Raw genomic sequence first — 26,197 nt, 5'->3', positions numbered from 1 at the left:
ACAGATTGCCCATTACTTGGACTCAAAGTAGATGGGTTTAATGGGAAGAAGGAAGACGCTGGTAGTGGTATTTTTCCACAGAACAGGGTCAGGAGGGGAGAGATGCTTGGGAGGGGTGGCTACAGCCGCTCTGATAGAGAGCACTGTGTGGGCAGCGGGATGCTGTGCTGACCCAGCCAGTCCAGAGCAGACAAGGCAGCTGGTGAGCTGCTGCCAGCCAGCAAGAGGAAGCAAGTAGAACCAGAGAGCCAGAGCCCCTGAAGAGCTCACGATTATCCATCTTCACTGGTGTGTCAGCACATTTTCAGTGTCTACCACAGTGACAAGTGCTGACTCTTTGCAGTGTCAGTTTGCGGTCACTGATACATCTTGTCCTCCACCACATACATACTTATACTTCTCCACTCTCTACTCAAATATTGATCTCCAAAGGGGTCAAAATAATTGAATGAAAGTACAAGAATGCATTGTATTTGTAGTAATTTTTTCCTAAGCCAATGGAAGCATTCCTTTCTCATTTGTCTCCTTCTCCACACATTCTAGCATTGTTTATCAAGGATCTGCACTACCTCAGGCTATATTATATCCAACTTTATATGTTTTTCTCCATCCTGGGCAAAGCATTGCATTGTATAATTTTTCTAAACACATTAATCCAGTGGTACAGTGAGTACAGGCAAAGATTCAGCTTTGTCCTCATCAGCTGTGGATCTGGATAGTCACCACATGGAGGAAGACTTCTGTTGACACGAAGAGAAGGTCCATCCTTAACATATGTAACGTAGCAGCCTCTGTGTTTCCACACTGATGACTGTAATGCACTCACAAAGGAAACCTATCTTGTTTCCATGCTTATGTTGAGTTACTTTTAAAGCAATGGATAGGGAGGAAGGAGAAGTTAGGGATAATTTTAAAGTGGTCACTTCTGATCAAGTGAGTGTTTACAAGATACTCTGTACATGTGCTAAATACTTAACATACATGATCTCATTTAATTGCCTAAATCCTAAATGCCTAAAGTAGGAGGGACTCCTACTTCTCCATTATACAAAGAGGTGAAGTAACTAGAGCCACTAAGTAAAGCTGCTGGGGTTTAAATTTGGGTAATTTCCAGAATCCAGGCTCTAGATCAATATGTCACCTCTATTTGTGTATGTGGAGAAAATGTTAGGAGATATGTCTTTTGTAGATTGGAAGTGAGAAGACATTTAATTTCTCCTACAATCACCATATGGCTTCACTCATATGTGGAATATAAGAAATAGTAAAAGGGACTGTAAGGGAAAGGAGGGGAACTGAGTGGGGAAAAAGTAGAGAGGAAGACAAACCATGAGAGACTCCTAACTCTAGGAAAGAAGCAAAGGGTTGCAGAAGGAGAGGTGTGTGGGGGGATGGGGTAACTGGGTGATGGGCACTGAGGAGGGCACTTGATGGGATGAGCACTGGGTGTTATATTTTGGCAAATTGAATTTAAATAAACTACTTAAAAATAATAGTAGTAATAATTTCTTTCTCCTTTTTTCACTCAGTAAAGTCTTTCCATGACTAAATATCGTTACATCCCTTCTCACCTGAGAGCACTGTAGCTGCCACCTCCCATTTCCATTAACCACCCTCCACCCCCAGTATGGGTCCACTAGGTTAGTTAGATCCTTGGCTTATCTTTGGCACATTGAGATTCCTAATATTCCAGCCTAATGATCAGCATTTGACCCTAGGAGTCAAATGAATATTACCACATGTTAAAGGACACTCCTATCTTCCACTTTAGAGAAATGTGTGGATTGGTAAGATATTTTGAAGCAATTGAGTACAAAAAAAATAAAATAAAATGCAAAGGAATCTACACTGAGCCATACCACATCAGTGTGTAGGAGCTTTTCAAATTATCTTTTTAATTTTAAAAGATCATTAACTTGTAATCCTATACTTGATTATATTTCAAGTATTACCTAAGCAACCGAGCACCAGAGAGAGCCCTTAAAAGGAAAGCCTCCCCGATTTGTTTAGCAACCAATTTAAGTTATTATCTTGGGGGGCCCAGGGTTTAGATATATACATCACTTGATGATGCTAGTTAAGCCTTGGCCAAGCCTCTTAACCAGCTACTTCTTGATGTCACATAATAAAACAGTGTGAGCAGCTAAGGAACACTACCCACGTGTAGTTTGAAAGACTGGCTGCAAACTCTTGTATCTACAAGGGCTTTCTGTGGCTACAACAAGAAATGGATGAGCGTTGGGACCTGATTTAGTTTCAAGAATAGGTGTGGAATATGCTGAGTTCCAGGAGGTTTGCAAAACATCCACAATACCCATTGAAAAATAAAAGAAAATCACATCTGAGTTAATAAATTACCTTTATATATACACCTTGTAGTCAACTCTAGCCTTTGTCACTTAAGTTGCTTTTAATTCAGAAGTTTTTCTTGTTAAGTGTTAATGCCTCATTTATCTCATGGCATCCCAGCAGAATTAACCAATCACACACACACACACACACACACACACACACACACACTTAGCAGGATAAGAACCTGATGACCTTACTAAGAGCCACAGCATTTATTTCCGGGGTCAACTTTAAGGCTCTGTTCCTAAAACCTTCCAATCAGCTACTAGGCGCTGCTGACTTCCCCAAATGTAAGCAGCCAAAAGACAAAGAGTATAGCAGCAAAGCTCCTGTTCTTCCCTACTTTTGAATGTCAAACATTGAAAAATTTTTCATTTTAAGTGATATCACTTCACTTTACACTCTTAAAAGAGCTGACAAATCCTGGCATAAATTATAAAATGAAGCAAACTGATGGTAGAGGAATAAGGACAAAAAGCTGGGATGGGAAAGCATCTAAGGAATAAGTCAATAGGATGGAATTAGAGAATGAGAGTAAGTAGCAGGGCACAGTAGGGCTAAGATGATGATAACAGGGTGGAGCTAAGATGATAACAAGCTGGGAAACGGTTGCAAAGGCAATGAGAGGAGGGCAACTGAAATGATTTTAGCAATATAAATGGTCTTGTGGAAATGAGGGCAGAGTGCATTTACCCAGCTGTGAACAGTATGATGAGAAAATATTAAGCTGAGTCATTTAAACCATCTGAATAATAATAGTAATAATAAAAATAAAATACGGTAGATAGAGTATTGTATGGGACAGTAGTCTCCAACTGCTACATAAATGCTGAAAGCAGTTTAGCTATTTATTTTCAAAGCTGGAAACTTAATACCAAATAACCAATGGAGGTTTAAACCATTTTTCTACTTGACACTTGTGTAACTAAGACACAATTGTTCACTGTGCTATTATTGACCTGTTCCATCTTAATGCACTTAGGAAACTTTGGCATTTAAGCTACAACTTTCAGCCAAGCTAGAGAAAAGCTCACTCTGCAAGGGTTTTCTTGGCATCCAGATGTATTGAGTGCCCAAATTCCAGGCAAAATCTACTCTTTCTAAATTTATGGTACAAGATGGCAGGCACATCAAATTTGAATATGATTTTGATTTTGATTTATTTCAATTTATTAGTACTTATTTAACCAAAAAGCTAGGAGGGATATAAAGTATGTGCTAATTATATTGCCCTATAGGGTTTCAGGGCAGTAGGTAATACCACCTATCCATAATACACCATTCTGCCTCTCTGAAAGAGCCTCAGAGGAGGATTTAGAGTTAAACCTGGGGTTTTGATAAGATAAATAGAGGATACCTTAAAGCCTGAGCTCTGCGTGCACATTCAATTTATGATCGGTAGCTAGGGGATGGGAATGTGAGGGACACATAAGCTAAAACCCAAGGGTTCAAAAGAACACTTCTTACTCAACAGGATGTATTATCAAGTAAATTTGATTGGTTGATCAAATTTCAGGTGAGATTGTATTATCACAAGAGGGTGGTATTAAAGAAAAGACAAAATAAAATTATATCATGCCAATTTACTTATTTCCTTGGCATTACTCTTACACTGGTATTCGTAATATGGAAGTAAAGACCTGAGGGAAAAGTTGAATTAGTATTTCCCAAAATAAATTTTCCACATACTTGGCTAAAGCCGATATGAGCTGTAGGGCTCAGGGAAGGGAAAGGCATCCTTAGCTATCATGGGTCCATCTGTCTTGAGTTAAAGAGACCAGAACCAGGACTAAGTCGCATGACTGAACGTGATCACTACTAATTTAAATATCTTCAACCTAGCCCTGCAAAAAATCTGTAATTTTGGTACTCAGTTTTGTCCATGTAAGGTAGGATCCTGTTTGAGGGTTACCACAATAAAATGTTGTTTCCTACTCTAGCTAAATTTTTTTTAAAGGCTTTAGATTTAAAATTTTACTAATAGCTTTCTGATACTTTAGTGTTCGCTGAAAGAACAGACAAATGCCTTACGGGAGATATAATCTTATAAGCATGGAAATTCGTCTGTTTTATAATTATCTGAATAACTAAACATGAGCAAGATATCTTGCTCATGTTTAGTTATTATATATACATATAGGTAGATATAAATATAGAAAGAGATATAGATATAGATCGATATAAACTCTCCATGATGCTTACTATTTTTCCCCTTTAGAGCGTGTTTCACCCACAATCCCCCATCCCATTCAAGGTCAGTATGATTTTTATGACTGTAGTTCTGTTGCGGGGTCATTCTCCATCATCTATAATGTGCAAAACACACAACAAGGGATACATATTCCCAAAATTCACATACAAGAGATATCTTTTTTTTTCTTTAAACCTTCAAAAGAAAGTCAATCAATTATCCTATACAGGTTGATAGGCATGTAACAGATCTGTCATCTGACTTAAGTTGGTCAGTTGCTGGAGAGATGATACCAAGCTCAGAAAGCAATTTTCTCTTCAATTAATATGTATGACAGGTAACTGTGAACTCACATGTTTGGAACACAGCCAGTTATTTTCTGTAGCTCATAAAAATATGAATCCTCTAACTGACCACCCTCACGTTTGGAGGCTTACACAATTTGAATCTGAAGTCATTGATATTATAAAAAATGAATTTATCTATTGCTGTCAAAGTTTAAACTCAACCAGATTACGACATTAATATTTCTTAAAATCTTGGCCAAGGCAAGGGCTTTTCCTTTTAAATATAAGTATTTTAGAAAACAGAAATGAAAAAATAGTCTGTGTTCCTTTATACAAAACTTTCTACACACTCAAATTAAATTTTGCCTCCTACATCACATTTAGATGCAAGTTGCAGCCCCAGCCTTCCAGCTTAAGGCTATTTAAAGGCAAATTGGCAAATAAAATTAAAACAATACAAAAAATCTGAAATGAAACCAACCTACCATTGAAATTAAATTCCAGAAAAGTGATTTGCAAATAACACTCAAAGACCTGAGAAAAAATGGAAAGTAGGCCATGCGGGGCCTAGTGTGGAAAAAATAAATCCAATTAAACGAGATTATTGTATACACCATAAAAGAAGTGTGCTCAGAATTAAAGGTAGAAAGCTGCTGTTTTATAAGTTTGAAGATAGATCATGTATCATTAATACTCGTCCAAACTAAAAATTAGGCCAGAATTGGGTGAGGATATTCAGTGTCAATAATGTGATATTTTGCATATGTATGTATTCACATATATGCAAACTTATTTTAATTATATTTGCAATGAGGATTGCAGGGTTTCAAGGATCAACTAGACAGCTTAATAAAAAAGTTATTCTTAAATTTTAAGAAGGGTCCAAACTATTTTTAAAGAACTCTGTTAAATAAAATTGTTCCTTAAAACATTAATAAAATCTGTTTCTCATCTCAGCTACTAAAAATAAGACTTAAAATGTGCCTGTTTTTTAGACTTGACATGAGACTTAGTGTTCATGGAAAATATCCCATTTTGAATTCCTGACATGCCACAATTATTTTAAGACATTTATCTTCTAGTGTTGCTGCAGAGATTGACACCATTTTATCATGCTGCCATCTTGCAAATATCTTGATGTGACAAACACATACATACACATTTGTCCCAATGGACAACATATTCAAAGAGGTCATGCTCCACCCAAGATGAGCTTTGTACCTTGTCATATACTTCTGTGTAGAGCAGTTCTGCAGCTCCAAACTCAAATATTTATCTGATCATGCTTTATGATGTATATAACATGGAACAAAATGAAGTCAGTCACGATTCACAAAGGACAGCTGTTGAATATAGAAAAACAGTCTGGACAAGAAATGGAGCATGTTGGATTTTGTTGAACTTGGTATTTTCCCACAAACTGAATTGTTGATTGGAGAATGACCCTAGTTTGATGTTATGTTGTAGATAGACTGTAGATAGCTTCTTTAGATCCAATAGTTCTAGAGAATATAATTTATCTGACTACTAATACTTTGGGCTTCTGCTGGTAGAAATTGGAAAGCTGTTCATGGAGACTTGGGAGAGCCGATGTGTGAAGTCGGTAGAGAAAGATAATGCCCTCTTAAGTTCCCTGCTTCTTATAAAGACTTTAACTTTGTAGAAATCAAATCCTTTTTTTCTCTTCTGCCTAATAAAGAGGGTAACCCATGTGAAATGCAGTTTTCTGTGAGAACAAATATTAACATACACGATCCTTAACTCTTTTTTAGTGCTACTGGAGTACCAGAATATCTATGAAAAGCATGCTTACCTTACTTTGGGCATATTTCTAGCACAAAACACCTTCATTTAATTAAATACTGTATATTGTCATCATCTAGGTAGAACCCTACATTTCAATCCTGAAATGCCAATGTGTCTATGAGCAGCTAGTTGATGCAAATGGCCTGAAGGATTTTGAACCTATTAATTTCCTTAAGGTGTTTTGAAAATACAAGAAAGTTCCAAAGATCCTTTCCCGTCCACCCATCATAAAAAAGAGAACTTTTCTTCCTGTGTTCCAGTAATAGAAATACATGTTTAATTTCAGCTGCTTTATTGTTAATATCTTTCATTGGAGGGTCTCCCCGCCCCCACCCCCACGCTACATGGCTCATCAAGCTGACTGGGGATAAACATCAGAGTCGCAGCAGGAATGCAGTCCTAAACCCCTTCAAGCTGTGATTAAACAAAAACAAGGCTCAATAAATCAAATGTATTTCTCCTGGGTTTCCTTCATCATATTGCTTGATTTTCTGCAATGATAATAATAATACTGGAATTACACCAAAGGATAATTTGTATTGTCTGTGGCCAATCAGAAATTTTCAAATGTCCTTTCCTATTCGGCCAAAAACAAGACAAAAAAAAAAAAAAAATCAATGTGCTTCCCTGCTTCTTAATCTAAAAGCTATACATAAATAAATAAAATAGTGTTACATCCTTGATCTGTTTCTGATAGGTGTTTTTCTCCATTAATTTTAATTTAGGTTTATTTATTCTGAAATGAGTCCTGAATTGCATATATTTGCATAAGTACCCCTGACTATATCACTGCAGAAAATCCACTGAATTGTAAAATGAGGAAAGAGTCAGCTCTAAGTGATTGAGGGAACTCTTCTCACTTTGTTAGGCTTAAATCATTTCCTGAGGCCTCTGAGTCCTGGGAAGTGATAATACTGCTCTTGTCTCCTCCCCATAAGCTTACTTGTGCATAGCTTTTCGTGATGGAAGTACACCTAGAGATGCCTTCACATTTAGAAGGACTGCAGGTTCAAAATGAGGTGAAAAAACCAGCATCCGAAAGTTAAAATGAAGTAAAAGAAGAGGAAGGACAAGGACAAACTACCATTGTGTTGTTTTTATCACCCTCAAGTGAGGAATCCCCTTGAGTGTGGGACTCTCTGGGCTCAATCAGCCCATCCTTCTTCCACCACTGCAACTTTAAAAAAAAATTAATAACCCTGGAATGTGTCTCACTTGCTTGCCTCCCATCTGATTATTTATCCCAAGTGAACAGCCTTTCCATTCACTAACCCCGTGTGGCGAGTGGGTTTGGGAAATGTTGAGATTATCTTCCAGGTTCAGGCTTTGCACTGGGTTTGTTCACAGCTGCTTGCCATTCAATTCCTGTTTTTCCATTGATAAAACACATTGCACATGGCTGGGTTTGCATGATTAATACAGCTGTCTAAAGCTTTCTCAGAAAACAAAACAAAACCTCCCAAAATTAAAGTTTTAAAAAAATTAAAATCCAACCCACAAACAAACCAAGCTTGCAGAAATCTGAAGTCCACCTGGCATGTTTCCTCCTGAAGGAAGACCAGTGTCAGGAACAGCTAGCTAGCTTCCATCTCCAGTAGGAGGAGGCCATATACCTGCCCTCACCAGGCACTCTCAGATCAGACTCCATTGGGATGGAAGGAAACTGGGAGAAAAATCCTAAAATCAATGCTTTCTGTAGAAAGATAACTAGGTAATCTCTACAGCTTAATTTCTTTTCTGTAGGATGTTATCCCAGGTATCAATGAGAAAATGCCTCTTTTCAGCTCCTTATTATAACAGCAGTTCCATCTCATATAATAATAACAATAGTAAATAACAATAGCTGACATAGAGAGTGGGTTTCTCATGTACAGAGTTCTGAGGGGTTTTGTATGTATTAACTCAATTAATCCCCACAATCCTAAGAAACTAACATGCACCTTCTTCCACACTTTTTAATCATCAAAGTACACCCAGTCTACACCTCTTGGCATCCAGACACAAGTATAAATCTATAGTGCATTATAAATAACCATTATGTATGCATTTGTGTTCATTAGATAGCTCTAGTGAATTTTAAACACTCATCTAATTTATTTTATGTATTATAATGTTTATAGTACATAATACTTTTACCTTAATGTCCATACACTCTTACAAAGTCTGTTTCCAGGCATATCAACACAGAGATGCATGCCCAGCTCACACAGAGATTTATATGAAAGCATTCATCTTTAAAAACATGAGCAGAGCTATCTGGCATCTGCACATCTAATTTCACACACTTATTCAGGCTGATTTACATACACACCTCTATTAATCATGGATAATTACTAGCATTGTTCTCTTTAATTCAGTTTTTCCAACTGTGAAATGGGAAAGAAATTATATTTTCCATGCCTACAAGCTCAGAGTGGTTTTTCAAATAATATACAAAAGAGAGCTTCAAGTTCCTAGAAAGAAAGCACATTGAATTTAAAATAATCATACTCTGATACACATACTTCTTATAATTTTTAAAACTATTAATACTTAGAGACATACTTGTATCAGATTGCCTGGATATTAGGTAGCTACAAGTTCAGTGTTGGCTTCATTATAGTTTGACGTATTACAGATCCTCGGAATATCTGAAATGCCCACTGCTAGCAAATTTAAATACAGAAGTATCCCAAGCCCAAATAAAACACATCGTTTATTGTTTTTCGTCGGTATCATCATAGTAAGCTTACAGAATTTAATGTAAATTGTGCATTCTAAGTAAATATATAAATAAATAGTAGAAAAATCTACTATTCAATCTACTATTTCGTTTCTGTATCACTAAACCATTAAATTGTAGTCCAGCAAAAATTACATTAAATCCCCGGAAGTTCGTCCACACTAAGGAATTGGGGGAGCATCCATACCTCAGCCTAAAAATGACCCCATCTCCATTGGAGGAGACTCCCTGCCTCATCCTGCATGAATGCAGTTGTTTCAAGTGGGGTGTGGACAAGAGTTGGCTCTCCTTGCCTCCTGTGGTCACCCCAGCAGACCCATTGCCCCCAGGCCTGATGACAGCTATTCCACCCCAGCTTTGGTACATGAATCCTCCATTAGAGATATTCACCCCCACACCATAATGCAACAAACCCTATTGCTACCCAGGCCTCTCTTCCAAACTCCCTTGGCTCCAGCAGCACCTGGAGACAATACCCCCTGCTCCCTCCACAGTGCTGCTCTCCATATCCAGCCAGCTTTGACTCATCTCAGGGAATATTGCCCCTGGGCCCTGGCTTAAGGCTATACTCCTGATCTCTTTGCTCACCCCAAGGGCCCTCTCAAAGCCCACTGTCCCCTCTACAACTCCTAGGAGGTACCATTCTTCTCACTGTGGGTCCTGCCCCTGCCTAGCAGTGTCCTAGCTCTCAACAGCTTAGTAACCTGGAACCAGGCACAGGGAAATTTGGTATAACTCAATCAGTGTCTCCAACTATGTAAGCAATAAAGTCTTAATAAAGTATTCTGGGGTGCAGGTTGTTCTGCAAAAAAAAAAAAATCACAATGTTCTCTATTGTGTGACGTGTGCGCACCACACACATACACACACACACACACACACACACACACACTCATACTTACAGTGAATGTTCATCATGCACACCTCCACCTGTCAGATTGATCCAAAATCATCACTCTAAAGAACTTGCCCTTTTTTCTGGTCAAAGGTGTAAAGCACATCCCGGAAAAGGTTTTCATTTTCAAACACATCTCTCCTTTCCCACTAGTAGGTGGGGGGGGGGGGGGGGGGGGGGGGGAAGAGGGGCTTTGCTTTTACTGATAGTACTTGGAAAGTAGTGTTAATACAAGTTTACAGCAAAATCATAAGCCCTGACTAACACACATGAAGATCATTAAGAGCTGACATTAATACCTGATGACCATCTCTGATTCCCTTACGGGGAGCAACAGGCTGACTTCCTCCTGATTTTCTTCAGTGGCTGGGAACCAAGTAGGATGGCTGTGTCAGTACTTCACCTAGAATCAATACGTCACCTGCCAACACAGTGATTCAGACCCAACTGTAACAGGCATATCTCACTGTTGAATCCATTTCTGTGCCTTACTCTTCTCAGCTCTGCACTCTTCCTTCTGCTGTGTCTCCTGAACAATTCTGGTTCTCTCCCTGTTAAAATTTGCCAGCAAGAATAAACTTGAAATTTATTCACACTATTATTTAAATGTCCAGCAGCGGCTTGGAAGTGTTACCTCTCTCAGAATTTACATTTAGCTTCAAGCTAAATGGCTAAAAATCTCACAGCATCAATTTAAAGGTAGGAGAATTTTTTGTACAGGGACCCTTTTCTAATGCTTTTTCCTATTTTCCTAGTCTGTTTCTGCCTGTACTAGTCAGATTTTCCTGGTGATCTCCCTGTACTTAGGCTTTGCTGTGCTATGTAGATTTCTAGAGCCAGCAGGGATTTGAAGATGAATATTTTTTTTTAAATCCCAGCTCCCACTAAATTTTAATTTGATGGAAATATTTCTCTTCTATGAGCTTTATGGGAAAAAAAAAATCTTTCAAAGTAACAATTACATTTGGGGATTAAGTTTAAGTAATTGACAGTCTTGTCTTTTTAATTAAAAGGAATAAAGCTGCCTAAGAAGAGCTCAGTGAGATTTGCAGCAGAAAATGTTGGCATGATGCCCCCAAAGGGTAAGAAGACCAGGATCAGGAATGGACAGAGAATGCTGATGCGTGTCCCTCTGGTCTTTAGAGTGCACCCCCAGCAGAGCTTGCCCTGGTGCTGCATCAGTGTGCCATTTAGCCGGAGGGTAGCATTGTGTTGTGAGGAGCATTGCTGGGTGTAGACAGGAAGGAGGTCCTTTCTTTGGGAGCTGTGCTCTAGGTTCAGAGACATCGTATGGAGCAAGAGCCCTTGAAGGAAGTGGCACTACTTAGAGTAAAAAAGAATATATACTCTTCCAGGAATCGACGGTCTCAGCTCCTGACAAATGTCCTATTATAGCCCCTCAAAGTATAAACTTGAATTTTAGCCTGGCCTGTGGCTCTCTTTCTTTTTTACCTGAAATTCGTATTCCTGCTCTCTGTACTTCTTGATTTTCTTTTTCTGTGTATTTTACACCATATATACTTTTCTCGTTGACATCCTTCAAATAAAACCAAAGAAAAGGTTTTGATAGTATTAGCATTCACTTCTAAACAGTGGTTAGCAGCCACGTAAGCAAAGCCATTATCCCATCTATCTGGAGGACGCATCTACTTCTGAAGAGGCAAGATACAAATTAACCTTAGTAACAACTTCCCTTACACAGTCACTCCAGCCTCACAGTGGTCTTTCATCATCACAAGTCATTTGTAGGTATTAAATTAAAGGAGCACCTCCATCAGGGGGAAAAAAATCAGCTTAAGTGGTCCCACCTTACATCTCCCCTTGTACACTGCTGTGAGGAAACACACCTGCCAAGGAAGAACACAGCATGACATAATGAGTTTGGAATTCCAATTTAAGGTGTTCATATGTACCCAGATGTATGATGGGAGTACGCAGGCCACTCACTAGGACTCCACTGAGAATTGTCAGCTTATATCCACCGCAAATCAGTGGGGGGAGAGACTTTACAAGTCATTTATCACGCTTCCTAATTGGACCCTGGGGAGCCAAGCATCGCTGTAGTTTACTACACTGTTTTGCTTATTACTATGCTGATTGTAGAGGAAAACACTTCCCACACCTCTGTAACACATATGTACGGTTTAACCCCTAGACATCACCACTGAGTATCTACTATAAATCATAGCTGTCCATCCCTTCTACTTTATCTGTCCTACGCTTGTAACAATGGTTCTAAATTAACCACTCACCTTGCAAACCTGGCAGTTCCAGGATGACTTTTTAAACTGCCTAAGAGACATTGTTTGGGGGCAACAGTAGCATCCTGTGGATTTAAAAAAATAAAATAAAATAAAAAAGGAAATAGCTGTGTCTTGGCCAACTGTTCATTCTGTGTACCATCCCATCCTCTATAGGCCACAAAACACCAAGCATGCCCAGCCATGTTCTATGTTGGAAAATTGCTTGGCCATTCTAAAATGTTTTCTTGATTATATGTGCAGAGTTCTATAACTTGGAAGCAGGGAATGTTTGGAGAACAGAAACAGCTATAGAAAGAAAGGAAAGAAAGAAGAAAGGGGGGAGGGGGCGAGAAAGGAAGGAAGGAAGCAGAGAAAAAAGTAACTAAATAATAAGGAAGGAAGGAGAGAAGTGGGAAAGGAAGGAAGAAATCAAGAGGTATCTTGCATGTTGAATCACAAGTTAGAAAGCAACTTGGGAGATTTGTTCTATTTTCCTCGGTGGAGTTCCAGAACACAGGTAAGTTCATCATTGAAAGCTGCTCATTGTTGCCGTGCTGAAAAAGAGCAATCTCATTCACTGGAGGTTGGTCTTCCCTTAGAGAATCAACCCTCCCCTGCTAAGTCGTTCCATTAATACTGTGACTCCTTGCTCTGTGTTAAATGTACTCTCCACTTGCTTTTGCTTTGTAGAGTTTCTTTTAGAGTTCACGTTTTCTTTTTCTTGAGATTTCTAACCATTAGGAACACCAGAAAGAGACTTCATTCTCGATGGACAGTGCAAGGAATTTCTGGCCCAGCAATGCACAATATTTTGATTACACCATTCATTCACTCAAAAAAAAAAAAAATAACTATCCTAGTGCTTGCTATGTGCCAATCTCTGAAGCATCATCTTGGGAGTGACTGTGGAGAACAAACAAGACACAGCCTCTGCACTAATAGAGCTTACAGACCAGATGGAGCAAATGGACTGCTGTGTTAAGCAGTCACAAAAAAAAAGTCTGCTAAGCTTAACATACCTGTATAGTATTCGGGGAGCACGGGACAGGGACACCTTAGCTAGCCTGGACTCATCAGGGATGGCTTCCAGGTGAAAGGGAACTTTATGGTAGGTAGCACTATGCTGGATGAGTTTTCTGGAAAAATGCTGAAAGCCTCTTATCTGGGAGAACATCTAGAGAAAACTTTTCAGCCCTCCTCTCAACAGGGAGGTTTGATGGTAAATTTTAATTTTAGTTGTAGGAATGGTCAGGTTGTAGGGAGCCATCAGTATTTGCAAGGAGCTGCTCCAGAACCTGGTGGTGATGTTATATTTGGAGTCAATGACACAGCAGGAGTATGAATCACTGAGGCATCCTGGCACTTTAAGTAATGAAGTCACTTGGGAAGGGTCCAAAACATAACTCCCTTTACCAAGTTCTGGACTGTGGTGGTTAGGGCCATAGAGGTAGGTCCAAGGGTAACTCAGAGCATACCACCCTTTTAAATCCCTTATCTTCTAATTTCCAAAAGCCTTAAAACCCCCTAGGAAATATCACAAATTCATTTGTTATCTCTGCATTCAAATTCTGCAGGCCAGTTACCTTGTTTTATGGTACTTGAATTTTTTTTTTTTTATTTTGAAACATACAAAATAAAAACATGCATTACATGGATTAAAGACACTCTTGAATCCCTTAGAATTTAAATCGGAAATGTATTCTAAAAGGATCTGCAATTCACAGTTTAGGGCCGGGAAATGAAAAGAGAGGCAGAAAACCAGAAAGGATGAAAATCTCCAGAGACCTACCCAAACCTGTGCTTTTAATCCTTTTTAGCAAGTCAAATAAATGAAGGCACAAAAGGCTTTGAAATATACATAAAATATATGTTTTTAAACATGGAAAATATAATCTATTTTGTACCGACAGCTAAGTAGATTCGGGGCTGGGAGGTAATTCTTTATTAAGTGAGATGGTCTTTAATTCCACAAGGGCAAAAGGCCAGAATTGTACCCACAGGGGTGAAGGGTGCATTCTAGATACAAGGACAGAAGCACTTGTTTCTTCTGTAAGACCGAATACTTTACTGACAGCTGATTCAAATAAATTCTGGAGTTTTTCTAATATGTAGTTTTAGGTGGAGTGGCCCAGGGAAACTCCTTTATTAAACTTAGATCCTTGGGCATTCTCTAACATTTTAATTCATTGATTATTAAAAATTAAATTTCTCAGGCTAAATAAGAAAACTGTAGGATTTGAGAAAGCTGACTTACTGTAAGAGACTTAATGAAGCCCTCTCTTTATGGTGGGAGTGCTCAGAGAATCTGCACTTTCTGTAACAACCCCTATCACCATTGAGCAGAGCCCGTAGCGGTTAAAGTCAAATCACACACCTACACTTACTCTACAGTGCAATTACATCAAGCCTACAGTCAGGAGGACCTCATAAACCCATTTAATACATTTTTTATTGCATTGCCATTTCGTGTTGTTTAAGACCATGTTCCTTTCAGAAACTCAGCCTTACCCATCTTAGCTTTTGTTTGGTTTTGCTCTATGATACCAGCCAACTAAAAAAGGGAGGAAAAAAATTCAATATCCTTGAAACGATGTCAACCCAAAGCCAAATATTATTTTCTTTTCCCTAGATTTAGAGGGTTTTAAAAAAATTCATTGATATACTTTTATAAATACTTTTCTATTCTGATCACGAATGTTATACATCCTCATTATGGAAGAATTTGAAAATATCTGAAACTATAGGGAAGAAAAACAAAGGTCATCCATAATGTCTCTCCTCAGAGGTAACATCATTAATATGACATAAACAAAGGTGTCATCTGAAGGTTTGAGATGTCAGTGTGCTATAAAATATTTAAGTTCAAACACCTAAGCCATTCTGCTTTCTGCCCTTTCCGAGGCTGGGCGTCTTTCTGTGACTTGCCCAAGCTCATAGCTGTCTCCACAGCTACAGACAAACCCACAGCACTTCCAGCTCTGAATCAAACCTGACCCATCCTACCAGAGGTTTCCCCCCCCCCGTGTCACCTCCAGGATTTCCAGTGACAGTTCCCCCTTGCAGATGTGGGAGTGCCTACATTCCCTTTCTAAATTGGTGTATTATTTCCCCATTTATAAATTTGTCTTTTTTTAATGAAACGAGAATTAAGTGGTTTTTGTTTTTGTTTCTGGGTTTGTTTGTTTTTTTTCTTATTCTCTTTACTGTAGAATATTTGGTTTATAGGAGATTGGTCCACAAATTCATGAGGATAAATATTTTATTTCATATTATGCAATAAGAAATTATGTCAGCATTAATTTTGGTTTGGGTTTATTCTTTCATTCAATAAGAAGTTATCACCCAGGGTGACAAATATTCGGCTAAATAATTCATGGCTCCAACTCACTCCTAAATAGCATCAAACATGTGAAGTCCACTTTGGGCTGACTGTTAAGGGGAAAAACCTTTAGAAGTATTTGAAAGTAAAGCTAGGATTCCTTTTATGACCCAAAGTGAGCTAAGGGAGACCAACTTCCTTTCTCAAATATTGATGACATACTAACACTTCTTAGTTTTCCCAGCCAGTTTGAAATATTCTCTTAGTAGTTAGGATAATGGTCCACCTATGAACTAACTAAGAAAATAGGAATCAGGGTATCGGACTAGCTTAGTCACTAAAGCATGTGACGCTTGATCTCGGGGTTGTGAGTTCAAACCCCATGCTGGGTGTAGAGCTTACTTTTAAAAAACCAGCCACAGGTTTTTTTTTTTGTTTGAAAAAACAAACAACAACAACAACAAAAACAGGAATAGCTTAAGGTTGAGGTTTAGACCTATTTCTCTATTTTGGCTCCCACCACCGCTGAACTACACCCAGAATGGTTACTGTGATTCTCAGAGAACGTTACTCCAGGTATTAGGCATTGGGGTTTGTACAACATGAATATAGTACATGGGAGAAAATTAAAACAAAAACACTAAACAAAACAAACCCCCAAACTTCAACAATCTAAACAGAAATCACAGGCATATCTTTTTCTATGTCAAAAAACCAATAATAATAATACTTGTAAGTATAAGTTGCTGTTGCCTAAAGCCTCTGAGTGGGGAAATCTGAAAGAAAGAAATTAATAACTTTCTAAGCTTGAAAGCAGCTTTGAAAATTGAATTAATAAATATCCTGCTTTAAGCCACTGTAATAATAAGGGTTTTGTTTTTCAAAACTGTGACCAAAAAAAAAAAAAAAAAGTTGAAGCACATAAAACATAAATTCCCATCAAGAAACCTCACAAATGTTATGCTTCAGGTCTTCATCATCAGCAAAGGAGGAAGAGGCAGCGCGTAGAATCTTCATTTCTTTTATTAAGGATAAAAGGATTTTAACCCCATGCCTCTCTTACTTGTTCCAGGCAACTAGAAGGTAACATCCCCATTGAAGCCAGACTTGCCCTCTCTTCTGAACACACAGTCTTAGTATTACTATTGCCCAGAAGGGGGCGGGGGGGCGGGGAACGAAACAAAACAGTTAGTCATTTTAACTCCTCAAACTTACATGTCATTTTAAAAACCTAAGGCACATCAGATGACCAGTCTTATACGAAGAGTTGTGTCATACACGACGGGAGTGAGGCTGTTTCCTTGTGGCAGATTAAAAAGTGAGCCATTCATGCTCAAGTAAACATGGAACTAGAACAACCACACAAACAATAGAGACCCCAAAGCTCTGTGCATCCTACACGCGGCGGGAACGAGGGCTTAGATGCAGAGACTTTGAGGTAAGTAGCTAAGAGCCAAGAGTCAAAGCACTGACAATCAATTCTTCTCTTTATGGACTTATTGTACCCTCATCTCCTCTACAGATAGAACTCAAAGAAAGGGGGATCCCTGGGTGGCGCAGCGGTTTGGCGCCTGCCTTTGGCCCAGGGCACGATCCTGGAGACCCGGGATCGAATCCCACATCGGGCTCCCGGTGCATGGAGCCTGCTTCTCCCTCTGCCTATGTCTCTGCCTCTCTCTCTCTCTCTCTATCATAAATAAATAAAAATTAAAAAAAAAAAAAAAAAAAGAACTCAAAGAAGGCAAAATGCCAAAGTTCTTCATAAACCTAGACTTGAACATTCCCTAGGACAATAAGGCATTTTCCAAACTGTAAACTCTAGAGTTTCCAGGGATGCATCTCTCTCACTTTCATATCACTAACTTCAATTTCCGGGCAGAGAGAGAGAGACAGAGAGAATGAATCATACCACATCATGGAAGTGAGAGGTAAGAAGTCTTCTGGCCTTAGAACAATAAAAGAAGCTTGAATTTCTACCTTCTAAGGTTTCAATTTTCATTAGTCCAGAGGATATTCTCTTTTTTATTTCTTTTTTCTTTTAGAGAGGGAGAGATGGGGGGAGGGTAGGAGGGGCCTAAGGCAAAGCAGAGAATCTTTTTTTTAACTTATTTTTTATTTCTTTTAAATATTTTATTTATTCATGAGAGACACAGAGAGAGAGGCAAAGACACAGGCAGAGGGAATAAGCTCCTTGCAAGGAGCCTGTTATGGGACTTGATCCCAGGACCCCAGGATCATGACCTAAGCCAAAGGCTCAACCACTGAGCCACTCGGGCATCCTGGCAGAGAGAGAATCTTTTTTTTTTTTTTAAAGATTTTATTTATTTATGCGACACAGAGAGAGAGAGAGAGGTGCAGAGACACAGGCAGAGGGAGAAGCAGGCTTCATGCAGGGAGCCTGATGTGGGACTCGATCCTGGATCTCCAGGATCACGCCCTGGGATGAAGGTGGCTCCAAACCGCTGAGCCACCCGGGCTGCCCCAGAGAGAGAATCTTAAGCAGGCTCTATGCCCAGTGCCTAGCCCAATTTAGGGCTCAATCTCCTGACCCTGAGATCATGACCTGAGCTGCAGTCAAGAGTCAAACATTTAACCAACTAAGCTACCCAGAAGACCTAGTCTAGGGGTTATTATTTTCTTTTTTAAAAAGATTTTATTCATTTATTCATCAGAGAGAGAGAGAGAGAGAGAGAGAGGCAGAGACCCAGGCAGAGGGAGAAGCAGGCTCCATGCAGGGAGCCCGATGTGGGACTCTATCACGGGTCTCCAGGATCACACCCTGGGCTGAAGGCGGCGCTAAACCGCTGAGCCACCTGGGCTGCCCTCTAGGGGTTATTCTTAAGCAAAGCTCAACCATCCAGAAAATTTTCTACCTGACCAAATTTGGGGACTGATGAAAGGACGTCCTAGTCCCATTTGGCTCTTTCAATACCTTATTTCCCAACAATAATTTTGCCTTTCCAGTAGAGCATGATGGTTCCAAAAGAAGAATAGAATCTCCCTCTACCTGGAATCCTAGCTAGGATAGATCTTGAGGTACTAAATGATTCAATCACTCATTTGTGATTGATCCACTCATTTGCTTCATCCACTCATCTATGCATGGGCATCTATTCAGCAAATCTATTGGTCACTTACTCCGTGCTAGAGAAAGAGTGAGCTGAGACTACACGACTACACTAGTAAACAAGGAAAACATGGTCTATGCCAAATAGAGAGGCTGAATCAGCTCTTTCTGATGCTACAGGTTTGTCTAACACAGCTGAGTATAAAGAATCTGGAAGTTAAAAGTCGAAAACAGATTAACAAATAAATATTTCATGACACTTGCCTTTTCTAGTATTAAATTCTTTCCCCCATTGCCTCCTTGGACCCCATCAGCAGGAACTAAAGTCTAAGATATGGCAATAATGCTTCCAGAGAATTCTAGGGCTTTCTCGGTACTAAAGCCCCCCAAAGTTTTATATTGAATTGTACGATTGAATTGCTGCAATAGATTTATCTTTTTATTCTTCACTTACTTTGTTAAGTGTACTTGCTAAAGCAAGATTGATATGTGGTGAGATGTTTTCCTGAAAGGTATAAAAAATCATAGGCTTCAAGTGTGTTCTATTGAGTGTGCCCAGGGAATCCCTGCATAAATAATATCCTTGGCAAGTCAGCTTTACTCAAGAATTTGGAATCACCTTAGCCCTACGAAAAGAAGAATAGTTTTCATTTGTTAAGGACCACAATTTTTTCCCCCTTTTCTGTAAGAAGAGGAAAGACTCTTTTTGGAAATGTAAGGTTTCAAGCTAACTGAAAAGTTTTTATTTTTCCCACTATTGCCACCTGCTGGACAAAGGCAAGTCCTTTAGACAGCACATAGGAACACGTCTTCGTTTTACCACAAGATGGTAGCACACAACCAAGTTTTCAAAGTGCCAGGCTCAAAACATTCGGGATTTTGCTTCTCAAAACAGAATGTTCTATTCCAACAGAAGAGGATGAATAGGAAATGATAGTACGAAATAAGCACTCTGTTTCCCTAGAGATTAATGTAATTCCCACTCAAGATCATTAACTAGTGTTTCAATCAAAAAGAAGGAAATCTTGCTATTTTCAATGACCTGGATGGAACAAGAGGCTATTATTCTAAGCATAATACGTCAGTCAGAAAAAGACAGATATCATAGGATTTCACTCATATGTGGAATTTATGAAACAAAACAGATGAACATAGGGGAAGGGGAGGAAAAAATAAAATAAGATAAAAACAGAGAGGGAGGCAAACCATAAGAGACTTTTAACTCCAGAGAACAAACTGACCGTTACTAAAAGAGAGGGGATGGGGCGATAGGCTAGCTGGGTGATGGGCATGAAGGAGGACACTTGTTGGGATGAGCACTGGGTGTTGTATGTGAGTCATGAATCATTGGATTCTGCTCCTGAGACCAGTGCTGTGCTGTGTGTTAACTAACCTGAATTTAAAAAGAAAAAGAAAAACAATGATCGGTAGAGTGTTTCATAAGCCAGTTTATTTATTGCAATAGGAAGTGCTACCTAAAATTTAACTGGTAAGCTAGTTTGCTTTTTTTTTTTTTTAAGATTTTTTTTTATTTTTTACTTATTCATGAGAGACACAGATTGAGAGAGAGAGGCAGAGACACAGGCAGAGGGAGCAGCAGGCTCCATGCAGGGAGCCTGATGTGGGACTCGATCCCGGGTCTCCTGGATCAGGCCTTGGGTGGAAGGCAGTGCTGTACCGCTGATCCACCCGGGTTGCCCCTAGTTTGCTTTTTAAAGGTATTTCAAGCAGATGCATAATTTTTATCTAATATCTGGTGATATTCTCTTCAAAGAGCATAATATTTGGGCAATGTGTTTAAATCCTTCTTTTCATGAACTCATTAGTTAGTAGGGGAGTTTCTGTTCCCTAAGAGAAGTATTTAGAGCATGTAGACTTTTATCCAAACCTGTCTCACTGACTGGTTAACCCAGGTGTGTGGCTGGTTTTCTCCTGACCAAAAAGCTGTCTGGTCAGTCTATTTCCCTATCACTTCAGCATGCTAACATCGCTAAATGTTTTATTCATCCTTACTGCTGCAGTAGAATTATTTATTTATTTTTCATTCTTTGGCTCTGCTCTGCTATAGTTTAGCTGTTAAGATATATTTTCCTTTTTTTTTTTTAAGATTTTATTTATTGCGATCCCTAGGTGGCGCAGTGGTTTGGCACCTGCCTTTGGCCCAGGGCGCAATCCTGAAGACCTGGGATCGAATCCCACATCGGGCTCCCGGTGCATGGAGCCTGCTTCTCCCTCTGCCTGTGTCTCTGCCCCTCTCTCTCTCTCTCTCTCTCTGTGACTATCATAAATAAAAATTTTAAAAAAATGTTTTTTAATAAAAAAAAGATTTTATTTATTCATGAGAGACGCAGAGAGAGACAGAGAGAGAGAGGCAGAGACACAGGCAGAGGGAGAAGCAGGCTCCATGCAGGGAGCCCAATGTGAGACTCGATCCCAGGTCTCCAGGATTAAGCCGTGGGCTAAAGGCAGACGCTCAACCACTGCGCCATCCAGGCATCCCCCAAGTGTTCTTTACATAAAGATGGTCCTGTTAGGGATCTATGGCTCTTTGAGTGAAAAGCAATCACTCTATGACCTTGCAGCATCCTTATATATTCCAAAGAATGATAAACTAAAAAGCTTGACCAAAGAGAGAAGGGCAGTTGCCCTTTGCACAAGAGCAAAGCCAAACTGTCTCCAGTTGATACTGAATCAGTTAAATATCCCAGCAAGAACCCTAGAGTTATATAGGCTATTCCATGGCCTTACTTTCATAAAAATACCTGAGGGGTATTGTAGGATAGTGGACAGGGTTCTAACTGGGAGAAGTGAAAGCCCTAAATTTCAGTCTCAGCTTTACTCTGCGTGACCCTGGGTAACTGATTAGCCTCTCTGGGCCTCAGTTTTCTCATATTATGCTAAATACATTCTCTACAGTGCCTTTTCAACAATTTTTCAGGCAACATGTTTATTTCAAAGAAAAGTAGTCAGAGCAGGTATTATGAAAGAAAAGAAGTGGCAATGTGTTTAATATACAATTGAAAAATCAGTGGTCAGATGATCAGCGTGGTCAATAGGTAGAGTTGTTTTATAAATGAAACAGTATTTTATATCTTGATGGCATCTGGCTTCACTTTCAGAGTAAGAGTGACATTGGTCCCTGGCTTTTGCTAGGAGAGGAGCAGAATTCTCACTACATCCTTCTGTATGGGCTCCCACACAGAAGACTTGAATTCCTTGTGCAAGTAAGACTAACTCTTCAAAGACAGAAGGATGAAGGACAGGTGTCAGTGGCTTGGAGCATCTTCAGAAGGGCATCTAGAGGTCCACCAGCAATCATAATACAAAACAACATTCACAGGAGGATCCCCCCACCCCACATCTGACCAGTTTAGGAAAGCTGTCCTTATGTGTAGATACAGCTCGCTCCTAGGAACAGCCTGGCTTACGCTAGTTTTGCTAATGCTGAATTGTAGCCAAACGTTTTCAAAACTTCAGACACTAGGGGAATTGTGCCCTTCTTATAGCCATCATAAGAATATAGGAAAACAGCATGCTGTTTGAGGGCTTCTCCTTATGGCTTCCTTTGGATAGACAAATGGAAAATCTGCGGAGGAAATAGACTGCACTGAACCTCAGAAATTTTGCAGACCTAATCCTGAAGGTCTGAACCCTTTGTACTAAATTAGATAATAATTTAGCTACTCAGGCGCTCTGTTTTTTTTTTTTTTTTTAACAGTCTTAGCCCCTCTGTTAGGAGATTGCTTGACATATATTTATTTTCCCCATATTTCAGTGATTCTAAATCTATTTTGGCCCATTGTGAATTCAGAGTGCCCTCATGCACGGACTGTTCTATGATAAAGAACAGAGCAGAGACAGCCCCTGCTTCCATGAAACTCACAGGCCAGTAGTGAAGACAAGCGTTAATCAAAACCTCAGCCAAAAGTATTTAAATTTTAAGCTGAGATAAATGTCACGAAAGAGAGCAGAACTTATATAATAAAGGGACTTAATTTTATTAAGGAGGCTAAGGAAGACGTCCCTGAATTCTGAAGGATGAGTAGGGTTCCTAGTAGTGAAAACATTGTGCCATCGGCCCTACAACAACAATAAAAAACATGATACCATGGAGAATGAGGGAGGACTTGTGATGAGGCTGGAGAGATGAGAGAGTAGAGTCATGGATGCCATGCTAAGGATTTGGGTCCTTATCCTGGAAGACACGAGAAAGCATGAGCAAGTTTCAAGCAGGACAATGAGGTAACCAGATGTCCAATTCAAAAAGCTCTGTTCAGCCTCAGAGTTCAGTCACTTTACTTCCTTAGTGAAAGCATGTTATTGAGGGGTGCAAGGCTAGGCCCTGATCCTCACGGAGAAGACAATCCATATCCCACAGCCATGGTTTGGGCTCCTATCCCACTCAGTTGGTCCTGAAAGTCAAAGTGGTATCCTATGGAAAATGTCCACATTTACTTCTAAAGATCTAACAGTATCGATAAAGACACAAAAGGGAATTCAGGTATTTACTGGTATGAGCTCTTCCAACCCTGAGACTTAAACATTCAACAAGTTTTTACTTGTTTACTGAACACATATTTACTGAACACATATTGCATGTCAGACTCTAATCTAGGCACAGGGATACATCATTTGACCCGATAGACACTGTTGCTGCCCTCACAGAACATATATTCTAATGGAGGAGATAAGCTTTAACCAAGCAAATAAGTAAATGTATAAAAGGATACCAAGTACTGATAAATGCTAATAATACTAATAAATAAAAAAATACTAATAAATCAGGGTAAAGGAATAGAAAGTGACAGAGGGTACCATTTTGACAAAGTGATGGGAGAACTCCTTCCTGAGTTGGTGTCATGTCAGCACAGATCTGAATGAAGTCATTGAGCGGGCCATGCAGAGATGTGGGTGAGAAACATCACAAGCACATAATACAGCAGGTGCACAACTTGTAAAGCTGGAGTGGATTTAGTGTGTTAGGAGAAAAACAAGGGCAAATGGCTTGAGTGGAGTAAACCAAGGGCAAGATGGCAGGATGGTGTTGGAGGCCAGACACATTCTATCATTCCATTAAATTTCAGTCAAGAGTCCTTCTACGTGCCATTCTCAGGATCCTTGTTCTTGTCTATACACAGAACAGGTAACATCAAGGATTTGTAGCTGGAAATTATTTTTACCACTCCCAAGTGCACAACATTTGTTCCAACAAAACAATATCTTTCCACCTGCCTTTCTTTCGATCTCTACTGGTGTGTATTTCTATTAGAATGTTCTTTCCACCTTTTGTCCCATTCTCCTTTCAATGGAGAGTATCAGATTACCTTTGTGCTTATTCTCAATTAATACAAAAAAAATTTGATCTGTTTTTTTTTGTTTTGTTTTGCTAAATGTTTCTTTTTTAGAAATTGGCACCACCGTGCACTTCAAGCAAAAAGGTATGGTTCTTATTTCTGATTACCTACTGTGTGTTAGAATTAAGATTTCTTAGCCATGTATTGAGGTCTTATACACTTGAGTTTATTTCATCTCAATAATTTGTGATAAGAATTCCCATAATGGTTTTGCCACTATGTTTCCCAGATTGTGAACTTCCTCAGTCACACACACACACACACACACACACACACAAAGCCCAGATCTAACCCATGACCCCTATATGCCTTTTGACAGCTATTTATTTTTAAATCTCTGGAACTGAATAAGTTATTTCCCCTCCCACTCTCCATATCCTAAATGGCCATAGTTAATTCTTGCAGAGCTGCACTTTTGGCAGTGTTCACTGCCCAGTGACCAGTCTCTCAGAAGAGACAGAGAGCCTACTCACTGTCCCTTGCTGGCTAGTAAAGAAGATACACTGCTAAAAGAAATAAAGTAGCATCTCCTAAAATGAAGCACTTGGACAGTTAATATTCTCCCTGCCTCAGTGCTTTCCCAGGTCTTCGTAGGCCCTCTCCCTTCTGTAGTACACCCAGGCTGCTGGTGTCTCCCAGGAACTGTGCCACCTACCTCCATCAGCCATGTGACACAATAATCCCCCTACATAATAAATCCTACAAAGACAATGCAGTCAGGTTAACACTTCATAAACCAGAACCTATGATGCAAACAACTACCAATTCCCTAGATGCCCTCTTCATAAGTCCAACAGAAATCCCTGATTGTGTCTGTCCCCAGACCAAAGCCACAGAGGAACCTGCATGGCCAGATAGCACCCTCCTTAAGTCCTCATGGCTACCCACTTGGATTGGTAATTGTCTTATATGAAGATGTTTTCTTCTCTGAGCCTCAAAGGAGATGAGACAACCAAGGTCATTCTCAATTGTAAAAACCTATTCTTGTGGGACTTGGATCCTACCAGTGACTAACAGCCACAGAGATTATGGACACTTTGTTGTTTACTCCCGGGAAAGGGTCAGCACCTTGTTTATAACCAGCTCTAACAGGTCTTCACAGAAGGCAGTAGGGACAAAGCCATCAGGAATACATACATTGAACCAAGATCATCTGGGACAAGAAGGTGTAAACTCCTGTCCCCTTCAGCCCTTCTTCTCTCCCCAATGCCATGATTATCAATTACATTTGAATTTTAAGTGGCTAGTGTTAGTGGAACATATGATACCTAGTGTTTTGAAATGGATGGAAAATAGGGGATAGGGTTTTATTTCAATGACCTAGTGTCACCCAAAGGAATTCTAAGTATTGACCTAAAATTTCAAAATTTTGTACGCTAAACTATTTGATGCTGTTTTGATGGAAAAGATGTGATGGACTTTACCATGAGAATACTTCAGGTTTATCCAAGACTCACTTTATAGAGAGGGGAGATAATGCAAAGAGGAGGCCAAATTTAATTCTAAGACATATTGCTCACATTAAACATCAACGTATCCCCTCTTCTGTGCTCCAGCCTGGAGAATATAAGCTTTAATCTCCAATTCATTTCCCCTGAGGAAGCTGTACTGGCTGAACATAGAAAGCAGGTGGCGCCAAAGTCAATCTTATCAGGCTTCCCTTTCACTATGGCTTCCTAGGAGAGGGCAGCGCCTTAGCCTGCACATCCGGCTAATAACTAAGAGAGATTTTAGAAGATTGTTGTTCTCTTTTGCTGAACAATTGTTTTGTATTTTGAGTTTTTCTTTTATTTTCAGACACTCGGTCAGCACTTAATAATTCTAAGAATTCAAACTTAAACTCACCTGGTCTTTCTTTTTTTCTTGTATGACTCAACTGCTTACAGGAATAAAATTATTATTGACCTTGATTCCTTAGTGGCTGGAAGGAATGCCTGAGGATCATTGAGGCTGTGATTAAT

The 26,197-nt window shown here is 39.5% G+C and overlaps 1 protein-coding gene across 5 annotated transcripts in view; it reads left to right on the top strand.

The window, feature by feature from the left end:
• Positions 1 to 26,197, top strand: part of LSAMP (limbic system associated membrane protein) — a 646,473-nt gene that overhangs the window by 608,331 nt on the left and 11,945 nt on the right. Inside the window, exons 7-8 of one of the 5 annotated variants that reach the window (XM_038582903.1) lie at positions 4,571 to 4,606; positions 24,288 to 24,320. The exons of 1 other annotated variant lie outside the window; for it this stretch is intronic. In XM_038582903.1, the coding sequence (XP_038438831.1) occupies positions 4,571 to 4,606; positions 24,288 to 24,320 (69 nt within the window). Of the gene's footprint in view, positions 1 to 4,570; positions 4,607 to 7,574; positions 7,686 to 24,287; positions 24,321 to 26,197 lie in introns of those variants that run through there. 3 more of the 5 variants (XM_038582907.1, XM_038582905.1, XM_038582904.1) reach the window with 3 other exon arrangements.

This window comes from Canis lupus, chromosome 33 (genome assembly GCF_011100685.1).
Source record: "Canis lupus familiaris isolate Mischka breed German Shepherd chromosome 33, alternate assembly UU_Cfam_GSD_1.0, whole genome shotgun sequence".
Taxonomy (NCBI): Eukaryota; Metazoa; Chordata; class Mammalia; order Carnivora; family Canidae; genus Canis; species Canis lupus.
This window is presented reverse-complemented; position numbering and strand designations above follow the sequence as displayed.